Raw genomic sequence first — 12615 nt, 5'->3', positions numbered from 1 at the left:
AACAAACAGAGAAAGGTGGTAAATTTATACTTTTGCATTTGCTAAATATCCCAATATAATTGACAACTTTCAGATGTGTAATTATTTTTGGCACATCACTGGATTTATTCTGGTTTTAGATTGTTTTCTACATCAATTAAGTTTTACCAGCCTCAGTGAAGTGCTCTTCAATACACAGTAACATTAATAGATGCATCTGACAATGATTAAAACCAGCACTGATGTCAGTAGATAGTCATGAAGATCTATCTGAGGCAGTGTGAATCTAGGTAGCCTGGATAATGGCAGCACCAGCCTATATTTGGGGTTGCCACCTTTGTAATTACTGAAAAGTGCTATGTGGATTTGTGCCAGCTGTTTTCAGACCTGTGTTTCTCTAGCTGTGCTGCTGCTGATTTCGGAGCTGCCTTGACTACACCTGGCTTGGGGACATCTCTGGCAGGGATGGAGGAGACAGAAATAGAGGGAGGAAAAAGGGATATCACATGGTATACATCTGGAACCAAGGTAATTATTGCTGCAGAAGAGAGGGAATATTTTGCTAGGTTGGATTGGGCGATGGCAAAAAAGAATGCAAGACATGAGTGAAATCACAGGTGTGAGACTTCTCAAATGTAACTATTACTGATATGTTACAAAACCTATTCCTAACAGAACACCATGCTCACACATTATATGTAGATAGTCTCATGCGAGGCTTCAACAATATCAGCCGTAATACTCAGACGTATCAGACTAGGAGTGAAAAACCTTCATATGGAGTTTAACTTCACATCTATGGAAAGTGTCTCTAAGCCAGCTTGAGGTACAGGGAATGGAATACACTGACCTGTTTCAACCACTGTATACAGCCATACAATAGACAAATTGTACCTCAGAATGCATAAATGAGCACAGTCAATCAGTGTAGCTAGGTAGCAGCAAAGAGTCTGAATCAACATATTGTATAGAGATAGCACACTAAAAGCCACAAAAGCAAATAATTCTTACTTGCTTGAAGTCTAGTAATATATTCTTCCACTTTTTTATTATGTTTTGCATTTGTGTATTCTTTACGAGCAACAAAACCCCTGTAAGCTGAAAAGAGATGTCAAAAATTAAATAATGCATTAGATACACAAAAGGCTGCAAGAACAAAAAAAGTTTGGAAGGAATTACAGACTTCCATTAAAATATTCATAAATATTTTCAGGCTTCATATAATAAAAATTGCAAACAAGCAGTAAATCTACATAAAAACTATGTTTTCTGGCAAGCAAAGTTATTATGAATGAAATTAATACAAAACACAAGAGAATCAGAATGTAAAATACGATGATGTTTGAAATGTATTAAAAATTTAAGTTGATGTCTCCATCAACAGTGTAATTGATCTTATTATCTAGGCTAGTTAATACATTTTATTTTTATTATAGTATATTATACAACCTTGTAAGAGCATGCCAGAATATTATTAATAATGGTATCGTCTGTGCAATCACGTCCTTTCATTGTTAAAATCGCCTTTTAAATGTAACATTGATAAACGTAACTTCAGTAAAGAGATTGTCATAAACTAGCTAAAAGAATTTTTTTCTTCATAAGAACAGATATCACCAAGTATAAGATATTTTGTCAAATGTAACAGCAGGAAAATAACAAAATCCACACCCAGCATGCACATCCATCTATCAACTGTACACGCACTAGCTTTGAGCAAAATGTTTAATATTTTAAAGCTATTACCTGATTGTATTTTAATAGCACTTTGTTCCCTTTGTTCCTTTATCTTTTTGTATCTCCTTGAACCCAGCCACCCTCTGACATAAGCTTGAATCAAAATAATCATGTCAACTGTCTCCTTCCGCATTAAATTTAGCTGCTCCACATGATAGTATTTGAGGAATACCTTAAAAAGAGTAGGCAGACAAGCAAAAGTTTTAGTTGGCCTCGCAGGTCCTGTATGCGCTCAATCCACTTAATCAACTGGAGTTACAAATTGGTTTTAAATGACGAACAGATTATTTAGCTGTAGTATCTAAAGGATCATTCTTGTTAAAGATAGCATTTTGATTGTTTTGGGTATTAGTTTACCTTACTCTCCCCTTCAACATCTGTTGTCAGTCCCCGCTTATTCATGCTTTCATGGGAAGATGTGCAAAACTTCAGTCTGTAACTATAAACCTGTTTTCAAAACTATGAAGCTGACAGTTTTGCTAACTTCACAAATCTGATGTATGTTACACAAATGTGACCCAAATATGGAACCTTCAACCTCTCTGCTTTCCAATGAAGTCTCAGGCATTGTTTATTTACTAAATTGCTTTTATCAAGCATGGAACTCATATAATCCCTGAAAAACTAGTCCAGCACAAGGGATGCAAACACATTCCTGATGTATATTAATATGAAATAAAATGTGTAGAAAGAACTTGTGCAATTAAGACAATAATTATGCTTATTTTGCAGAATTCCCCTGATCTTTGATCACTCATTGGTACAGATACAGGTTAACCCTAATTTAAGTAAATGTAAGCTATAGATTTCACATCTCAGGATCCGCTTCCTTAGGCTTCATGTTGCCCATTAGCCTCACTAAGTCAGCAGAGGGAAATAAAGATTGAGGAGGGAGTAACTTCATGGCTTCTGTCCCATCCACGCAGGAAGATGTCTCAGAAGTTGCTCCTTCTCCACTGAGGTGATTTCAGATAGTTTAGGATCCATCTGCCTCTCTATCCATATCCTTCCCGGGCACTTCTGTTACATTAGCAAATAGAGAGACTTAGAGCAGTAACTTGTGTGACACTTTTCTCTGGCACACCTGAGATCTGTCAGTCGGGGGTGGGTGGGTGGGTGTCCCTCTCTGGCACACTGTGAAGACTAGTGAGCCAGAATCAAAAGCAAGAGTATAGGAACAGTCATGTGTTTCCCTTATAACAAAGTCTTTCCCTCACTTCACAGATAGGGGATCATCCTCCTATCTCTTCCCCAGCGCTCAGCAGTCTCCCACAGGTGCCTCTGGCTGGAAAGCCCAAACTTTCTCCTCTCCCTTTGTGGGTCTGATTGCTCCAGGGAAGAAGTATAACTTCTTTTCCTTAAGAAAGCCTGCACTTAGCTCTGTAGGATCTTTACTACCACATTTTTTCAAAGAAAATGCAAGCAGTGTCATTGTCACATATTGCTTTGCAGTGCGGCCTTGCTAAAGGTGATCAGAATTTGAACACTTTACAGGGTCAGGATTTCAGCCAGGTATCAGGAAACAGTACCCAGCAAGGGGTGTTTTTTGTAAACCAAGAGAGAGCAAGAGCTACCCCACCCAAATGGGTGAGAAAGCAAATTGCTTAATAAGCTAGCAATGACATATTACAATAATGTAGATATAGCATATGAAAAAATTACTTTAGTTTTTCCAAGAACCCAGTTGTCAAGGTGGGCTTTTTCCAAGATGGCAGCACAGGTTTCCGGGCTGACTGGAGGATCATCATTTGTTTTGTAACAGATGAGGTAATACCTAAAGACAAATACATGATTCTTTATTCCATTAATAGTGAGCGATAGATGCAAATACATTTAAATAATTGATTTAAAATAATGAAACAGTTGCATGAAAGAAAACATAGCACTAAAAAAACCACAACAGCATATGAAAGAAATTGCTGTGATTTATATGCAGTACTGAGAAATTCAATCTAAAGTGGCTGAGTGACATATTGTACACCCTGGAGGGTTATTTTATACTATATTAATACCAGAAGGCTTTTAAAAAGTGTGCAACCCAAGTAGAGCTGTGCAGCAGTTCTTTGCTGCCTTGGCTCTCATAGCAAAATAAAAATATTTTAAAAGCTTTTCTGCCTAGCTTATTTCAAATCTAGAAATGTCATGAAAATTTTGAATCTTATGTGCTGGACCAGCTACGTTTGAGATAGTTAACATGATGTGAGATGCATCTCAGCTCTTGTTACCTCCTTGGATTCTGCTTTGCAGATCCTTTTGGAACACACATGTGCCATTATGACATATCATATGTAAGCATTTAATCTGGCAAATTCATTACACAGAACTAATTCTGACTAAGAAAAGAGGTCAGGATGCTCATGCACAAATATTACCTGTAACATACCAGCTCAGCTGCTGCATAGGAAAGTTCCTGTGTGTTCTGGGACTTTCCAAAATGCTCCATTACAAAATGCACCATACCTATCTTGTTGTGCCTTTTTTTTTTTTTAAAAAAGGAAAATTATATGAATTATGTGTGCTTCCTGACAGTACATTCTGCTTTTTTCTTGTTATTCAGCCTTCATACACAAAGCTTGGGTTGCAATGGCTTTAAATAGAGGCAACAATTTCCTCATGGAATAATAAACCAAGAAACGATGATTCCTGCATTATGATCAATTCCTACAGATTATTTTTATTTTTTTCTTTTTTACTGGACAATGACTTAGCTTATTTTTATTCTAACAAAATAATTTTGCCATTATCCGAGATCTACTTTTAACTCTCAACTATTAAAAAAATAGACAAGGAGATACACTGAATAAAGATCCCTTTTTGTTTGAAGGCTCAGTGCCAGAGACCTGCACAGCCTCACTGCAATCAGGGGCACCCTCTCTGGAGAGCTATCCTGTTATGTTCACTGCTTTCCTCTCTATTACCCAAACAGTAATATTTTTTATAAAAAGCAGTGACCAAAGCCACCCATACTCTACTCTTCCAAAACAGTAATAGTCTCAGGATTATTCTTGCCAGAAACAGTGCTATAAAAACATCACTTTGTCCTGCATTTTGTCCTCGTGCACCTGCAGCACTCTGCTGCTGGCTCTCTGCTTCTGCACTATTACTATCAAGTGCCTCTGTCTGAAGGGGTGTTAGTTGTTTCTTCCCAGTTTCAATTTACATTCCATAAAGCTCAGTTTCAATTGAGGCAAATACTCAGGGTCTTTATTTGTAAGAGAAAAGTACAGATTAAGTGCTCAGGATTAATTTTTTTGGGTGGAGGAAGAGGAGATAGTAAAAGCAATTTTAAAATCATAGTGAGTTGATTATACTTCTTGAAAAGTTACTAATACATAGAAATTATATTTTAAACAAAATTCTGCACTTAATGAACTTCTCCGCCCTAGATTAGCAATACCAAATTATCATCCACCCTGCACAAGCAGATGCTGCACTGCACAGTGCTAAATGTCAGGAGCTAGAGAAGCTGTGGTTCTCCTTGTATGCTATTGCTCCAAATTCTGCCCTTTAATTTAAAGCATTAAATTTCTAAACCTCAATTCTTTGAAGAAAACTTGCAGATTATAAGCAAGGCAATTTTTATCCAAATGCACAGGGAGACTGAAACAACCATCCTGAGATGCCTTATCTTCCCCCAACAACCCAAAACAGGTCACTAATCTTCTGCCTGAACTGCTCTCTGTCATCCAGTCTGTAATCTTTGTCACAGGAAATGTCTTGTATTTTTTTCTTTAAAGATAATACCAAAGATACTGATGATGCTTAGCAAACATCAGGCAGCAATGATAGGAAAGAGAAAGGCTTCTTCACATCAATGTTACCGTTTTATGAAGTTAGCGAAGAGTATACGGTGTGAATAACCCTGTCTTCGAATTCTTGCTGTCTCCAGAATTCCTGTGTAACGCAGCTGAACCAACACTTTTTCTTTATCAAACTTGTTTGCCTGTCGGTCATTGTTTGGCTTAATGCACCTGACAAAATGAGGCTGGCCGACGACCATTTTGGATAACAAATCCATCAGAGAATACTGCAAGAAAATAACAAGATATCTGCCACCAGGATGTTTATAAAACTTGTATATAGGTCCATGTGTATCTGAAATTTTATTTCATCCCATCAGAATCATGTCCAAACCCATTTACATTTCAGTAAGCTAGTACTTCGATGGTAGATGAAGTAAATGACCCAATAACAACTCTAGCTTTGATAAGATCTCTAAGTTACTAGTGTATACTACTTAAGAGAACCACTGATTCCATATGGATGTACCAAATTACACACAGAACATTCTCATGAGCTGCCATAATGTCTAAATACAAAAGAAACTCTGCTTACACTTATTTGCTTCTCTTGGAGCCTTGTTAGGTAATCACAGCTCACTTTTTCTTCTTGACACCTATTTGAAGATCCTAATTCACCCAGAGAGTAAATAATCTTTCTATGGACGGGAAGTATAAGACCAGCATTGCCATCCCTTCATTAGACTGGAGGAAACTCAGGCCACCCTAGAAGAGGGGCTGGTTAAACTGCTCTGATCTAGCATGTCCTGTTCACTGTGTAGGCTGATGGTGATACCATAGCTACCCTGCCAAGAGGAAACTTCTGAGGAGGGCAAAACTAGAAGTACACAAATCACAGTTCCAAAGTTGCACTTTTCCCACCTCAGTAGGGTACCAGCCTAATAGACAGGATGCAGTTTGTAGCTCCCCATGCTAACTGAGGGGAATCTGGCTGTAAACAACCTTGACTGGTGTTTTGTAAAATTGCTTCATGGGAGGATCTTATTGAAACACAAATGAAGAAGCTCATTCCTCAAGATTCAACCTGACTCAACAGAAAGAGGAAGCCAGGAGGTAATGCAGTTCAGCAGTAGGTTGGATACATGAAACTAGTGTAGGATGTCAAGAGCCATATGTTTCCTATTAAAAGGTGCAATTTCATTCTGGACAGACGCTGCTCCATGCAGCAAAATGCTTAATTAGCTTCATCACTAGTGTGCCAATCGAACACAAACAAGTAGGACACACTAATGGATAATTTTTTTTTCCACTCAGTCTGAGGTGGCAGATGCTTCTCTCAGTCACCCACAGGTTTCTGTGTATGAGTAAACAAATGAGGCTGAATCTGAATCTTCATTTCAGAGCATTAGCTAGCATGATCTGAGCAGGGATTTTCACTGCAGAAAATAATAACAGAAAAGTGTAAATAAAATTAACCCATCTGCAGCCTCTGATGCTAGATGGACTAGTAATGCACTGAATTACAGACTTTAGCTCTGAATGAGATTCAATAATTTTTTCCATCTAGAACTCTAAAACACCATCCAGCTTTGGACCACCATGATATCTAGGCTGAAATTACCCTTCACAGTCCAGAAAGCTATGCAATTGTATCTACTAAACAGAGATCTTGCTCCTTATTGTTCTCTGTCATAGATGCAAATGAACTCTTAGAGGTCATGAACATCACCTCGGCCACCTTCATGTTTTTACTGGGAGATATGACTAAATAAGAGTCGAGCCCAAGTGAACCAACTCTGTGCACCACTTTGGAGGAAAGAATGCTCTTCACAGCTATTTTCTATTGCAGGAACAGCATCAAAGCCAGTGCTTGGGAAGGTCTTAACCACTGCTGAACAAGCCACAAGGATGGACTCAGGGCAGCCTCTGAGAAGTGACCATCAAGATCTTTCTCTGGAGCTCCTGCTCCAAATTGACTTTGCCTTCTTGCTTCCTAAACTCTTAAAGAAATGCTATACCACTAATGTCCAACCTCCCTTTATCTCCCTCGGTATAAAAAAAAAAAGCAAGTGAAGGATTAATATTGATCATCATATATCATCATGACAGAAATGTGGCCATGTAATCAAGTATAATTCAAGGTTAAACATCACGATCTCCTCTAGATATCTGTACTGCACAAACCGCTGCACCATATATGCAGTTCACAAACTCTAAAGGGATCACCGTTGACTCTAAGTCTACAGATGCATTTGAAAAGGTGAAAGAATAAACACTGATTCTACTCTAGAAAAATTTATTAAAAGATCTTGTATCTTACTCTGAAATAAGAAGCGACTGTCTGTGTTTTCATACTGGTCGTCTCTCTCGGATGATGTCCAGTATCTCCTGCTTCATGCTATAAAGTTGAAGAAAGAAATGACATTTTTTATCTCTGTTGAGCCTGTAGAGCCCTTTCCAATGCCACAACAAAGTGTCCCTCAGAGAATACTATTAATTAAAAAAAAAGTCTTCTAAACAGAAAACGTTACAGCATGATCACTAGCACAAATAATTTACACCAGTACATTACATTACTTTGCTACACAACACACAAATATTCACACACAGAGGACACAATTTGATAATGGGGCATCTAAATATGTCACAAATAACCTGACAAAGTCTGAAGTCCTGTCTGTTATTTTATCATCATTGTTATTTTGGTACTTCTCTAAGAAACTTGACTATACACCACACCAACATTTTAATTTCTCTTTTTGCTACAACACAGCTAGGAAATAATACTTTTTCACAGAATTTGTTATAAAACTATAGCCAGAAAGAAGGGAAATGTTAGGTTTTTTTACCTCACGGAAGGGATATGAATTGCACAACACAAAGATATCCAGCTAAACAGAAAAGAAAATAAGAGAGGGAGAAAAACCAAGGAAGGGGTTACTTGCTTACTTTTAGTACCAATAACAGTATTGCCTTTCTAGTTTAAATTAGGGTTCAATGCAGAATCATAAAGTCAGTTTTCTTACCTTTGTATGACTGATTGATTTCTGGGGGGTCCACATTTGGTAACTGATCGTAGTTTTGCTTTTAGTGTGTGCCAGGTTACCTACGGGAAAATGAAAGAAAACAACCTACCAAAGTGCTTATATCTCATCTAAACTAAAAACTACGCTAAACCACTTTATTCATGCCCCAGTGTAACCATATGACTATAAAGGTCGTTGACTTTTTTGGAGTATGTCCTCATTTCCCCCTTTACTCTTGGGATGGAACAAGCTCTGAAGAAGTTGCATGAAGATGGAACATAGGCTGAATTTTCCTCCTTCAGCACTTATGTCACCTACTAGAGCAAAAAAATAAACAGACTGCTGTAGAAGGTAAGAAAGACACATCTTAGAGCATCCATGTGGTTTTACACTAAGGATGTTCTTGCACTATTGTAGTTCTAAGGCTACATCTTATATTAGTTAAAGAGAAAGAAAAGCTAGGACCCTTCTCTGGTCCTAAGGGCAAGTGAAATGGCATGATACAAGTCTATATAGATAAACTCTATATTTCACTGCTCTTTTAACCCCTTGGTAAAAATAAGGTTGTATCTTTCTACAGAGCTTGTTGGAAATCATTTCTGGTCTGCACTTTCTCTTGAAGGGTGCCTGGGCATTTCTGTGAGACCACTGGCTGACATGGTTCAAAACTGTCCCAGGGTAGCATGCTAGCAATCCAAATGGGCAATCCTTGGGGGGTGTTGCAGCTACTGTTGACTGGCTCTGTTTGGTTTACTAGTGTAGACATAATCTTAGGCCTCTAACCTTGAAATTCTTAATCAAGCAAGTAACTTGAAGGACTGGGTGCACTGGAGTGGTTTACACAGACACTGGTCTTCTAAAGGAATAATGAAAATTCTGATGAGCTTTCCATCATGTCACTCCATGTTGATAAACCCCAACCATTGCTGCATGCTCCCAGTGCTTCTCCTAATAACACAACACCTCTGGAATCTCACTCTCCACTGGGAGTGCCTGTAATCTCTCTGTGCTCAGCTTCTACCAGTAAGAGGTGGATAAGAGTTGGATAAATAGCTGCAAATATACAGCATGCCGAGCTAATGCGTCATATATTATGTGATGATATCAAGGGCTAAATCCCTCTTGGGCTTAGCTGAATATCACAGGGTAGGAAGGAGAGACGATTACTCACACCTAACTTTAGCTATCTGAAACTGAGGTGTTTGCAGGATCCTCGCTGTGTTCAGTGGAGAGAGGCACCTTCAGAGAAGATTTATCCCATCCTGAGAGAAACACCTCAATCACACTCTGGGTAAACTTTTGCATTTCCATGGATTCTAGATGAATAACTGAGATCAGAAATCTAACTTTTAGTTGGCTATAGCTGGATGGTTTTGAAAGGCTACACACAGTATTTCATAATACTAATATTTAACAAGAAGACTAAAACAACTTTCAGAGTTACCTTGCAAAACATTACAGAAGACTTGTGATCAGTCCTTGGGACCCTTTAGGCCCAGACTTTGGCTCTACAGAAATTATAGTTTAGTATCTTAGCTGATATGAAAAAGAAAGTTCAGGCAAGGACATCGAGTTCAATGTTTTTCCAGGAACGACTTAAAATGGAACTTCAAGATCAAATTTTGCGTTCCACCAGCAAAGCTCCCTTTGTGAAAAACAAGACCCTTGCCAAAACCTTAGTTTCTGTACGCTATGATAACACTCTAGAGAAATTTCCATTAGACTCTTCCAATTTTGCCTTTCTGTTCTACTATAAGTACATCTCCCATGTAGTTGTACAAGAAAGTAATATTGTAAAGTACGCACTGTATGGCATCAGTGCCATCACACAGGGAGTAATACAACACCATAGCAAACTAGTTGTGAAGAGACTTACCCATCATCTTAAAATGGCAGGTAGGACACAGTGCAAAGGCCTGGTTCAACTATGGTGTTCAACTAAGGTTCAACTAAGGAGTAATTTCTGTAGAGCCAGTCATATTCCTCCACCCCAACTTAAGAACTCCCCAAGGAAGGGCTCCCTACTAGGACCCCATAAGTTATCTACTGTAAAAGGACTAAAAGACTGGGGAAAAAGAGGAGTGTATCCTCACTCTTTGTAGCGGATGTTAGGAGCCCCAACCTTGGTTCTCTACTACTTCAGAGAAAAATTGTACTGAGAGAAAATAGGCAATTTATATATGCCCTGTCCAAAAAAGGCCAGTGACTTACCTGATCCTTTCTGTTCAGTCCTCAACAAAAGGGATGCACTCCATTCCCTGTCTTGCTCCCCTACCCTGAAGAGAGGACCCTGAAAGAAGCCTCTACCATTTCCTTGGCACTTGACCAGACCAATCCCTCCCCTGCAGCTTGAGATGGCTGGGGCTCCATTCTGTATAGATTCTAGGGTTGGAAAGTTAAGCCACAAAGTGTATAATGTCATCAACAAATGGTCATATGAAACCTAGCAGTGGTCATCACGAAGGCTAGAGAAGAATAAGATTACCACAATAGCAATACCTGTTTTTGTGAGAGGATGGGTTACCAACTGTCGCGTCAGATTGTTTTCAGATGATCGCAGTAGCAGCACAATATCAGCTGGCAGAGTATCTCTATTTTTGGCTAGGAATCCACTTGCATTATATAGAACCTGTTTAAAAATGCATTTATGTATCTTTAGAGCTTTTGAAAAGTAATTGTAAATTTAAGCACTCTGACGTGGTTTTTAATATATCAAGATACACAAGTAGTTTTTCAGCCATCAGCCTTCTTCTTGCTTACTGTCCTTCTTTTGATCACTGGAAGTTCTAACTTTTGAATACTGAGAACCATTATGATACAAAATCACTAAAAGCAAACCCATCATTCTAAAGCACCTTGAGACATTTATTTTCCCTAATGCAGGTATGTTAATATAAGTTTTAGCCAGTGTGGATTTATCACTAGGACAAGTGTATTGCAATCCTCCTTTATGCCACTACCTGTGTAAATGCACAATTAACAATGCACTTGATTTCAACAATACAATACAGCATTACCCATATGATTGTACAATCTTTCTGTCCTGTTCATATTGTGCTGTACTGGACTCAGGACTTACCACTCTTCCTAGAAGTTTCTGTATTAATTGTAGAGGAAGTCTGCAAAATCACGAACTGCATATTGACAGTTGAAATCTCTAAAAATACCAGGAACTGTGTACCTAACTCAAAATGTACCTCCATGGCTCTATGGCTCTACCTCAATGATGCTGTAAAGGATCAACAAGAAAACCTGGCCTGTGAAGAAGGGTAGAAGATATTGACATAATTTATTTAGAAAAAAAAATCCTCACAAAACAGCTCAGTAACAATCTTAAATTTAAAAAATAAAGGTTGTAGATGAAGTAGAAATAAATAGTTCTCCAGTTCCACAGTAAACAGGACTAAGAGTAATGAACTTACATCACAGGAATGGAGATGTAAGTTAGGCAGTAGGCAAAACTTCCTTATGAAAGAGCTTATTGAACATTGGAAAGGGCTGATGGGACACTGGTGGAATCCCCACTTTCACTGGCTGGTATCAGGAATGGTACAGGGAGAGCTGGTTCTCTACTCCTCAGCAGTGAGATATGCAATGCTGGTGAAGCATAATTCAGTTGGAGAGAAGGTTTGGAGGAGTTACTGCAGACCTTTTGTAGCTGACTGTCTTACACCAGGTGCAAGTTATCATCCATCAGTGATGAGCAGTGTGTTGCAGCTTCCCAGGCCAGCTGCTCCAGCACTGCACAGACCTACTCCATACCTTTGAAAAGAGCTGAAAAGGAGGTGGGAGCTCTTGCTTTTACAAGGCAAGGTTCAGGTGACCAGTGGCATCTTTTCAAGTTACTTTTGATGTGTAAGGCACTGTCAAGATTTCCATGTTAGCCCTGAATAGATGAAGGTTAAGAACTAACCCAACTGACCTCTTCTGTTTCCTTACAGCCCTACCAGTCCACAATCCTCAACTAATATAATTAGGTCTCTTACCTTTCCTGCATAGTGATAAATCCCAAAGGTTAGATCTACTCTTTTGGGTCTCCAAAAATATTTTGACTTCAAATTATCTTCAAATTTTTCTGAAAGGAAACACATAGCTTATCTTACTGGAGTTACTGTACAATATTCGTCTTATGA

At 38.5% G+C, this 12615-nt stretch overlaps 1 protein-coding gene across 1 annotated transcript in view; it reads right to left on the bottom strand.

The window, feature by feature from the left end:
- The window catches only part of LOC308053369 (myosin-IIIa-like), a gene marked incomplete at both ends in the record, with an annotated part of 55602 nt that overhangs the window by 20813 nt on the left and 22174 nt on the right, over positions 1-12615 (bottom strand). Inside the window, 5 exons of the mRNA XM_080364219.1 lie at positions 991-1077; positions 1726-1888; positions 3379-3490; positions 5538-5743; positions 8483-8562. Of these exons, the coding sequence (XP_080220345.1) occupies positions 991-1077; positions 1726-1888; positions 3379-3490; positions 5538-5743; positions 8483-8562 (648 nt within the window). The remainder of the gene's footprint in view (positions 1-990; positions 1078-1725; positions 1889-3378; positions 3491-5537; positions 5744-8482; positions 8563-12615) is intronic.

Source organism: Nesoenas mayeri (genome assembly GCF_963082525.1).
Source record: "Nesoenas mayeri genome assembly, chromosome: 2".
NCBI classification, from domain to species: Eukaryota; Metazoa; Chordata; class Aves; order Columbiformes; family Columbidae; genus Nesoenas; species Nesoenas mayeri.
This window is presented reverse-complemented; position numbering and strand designations above follow the sequence as displayed.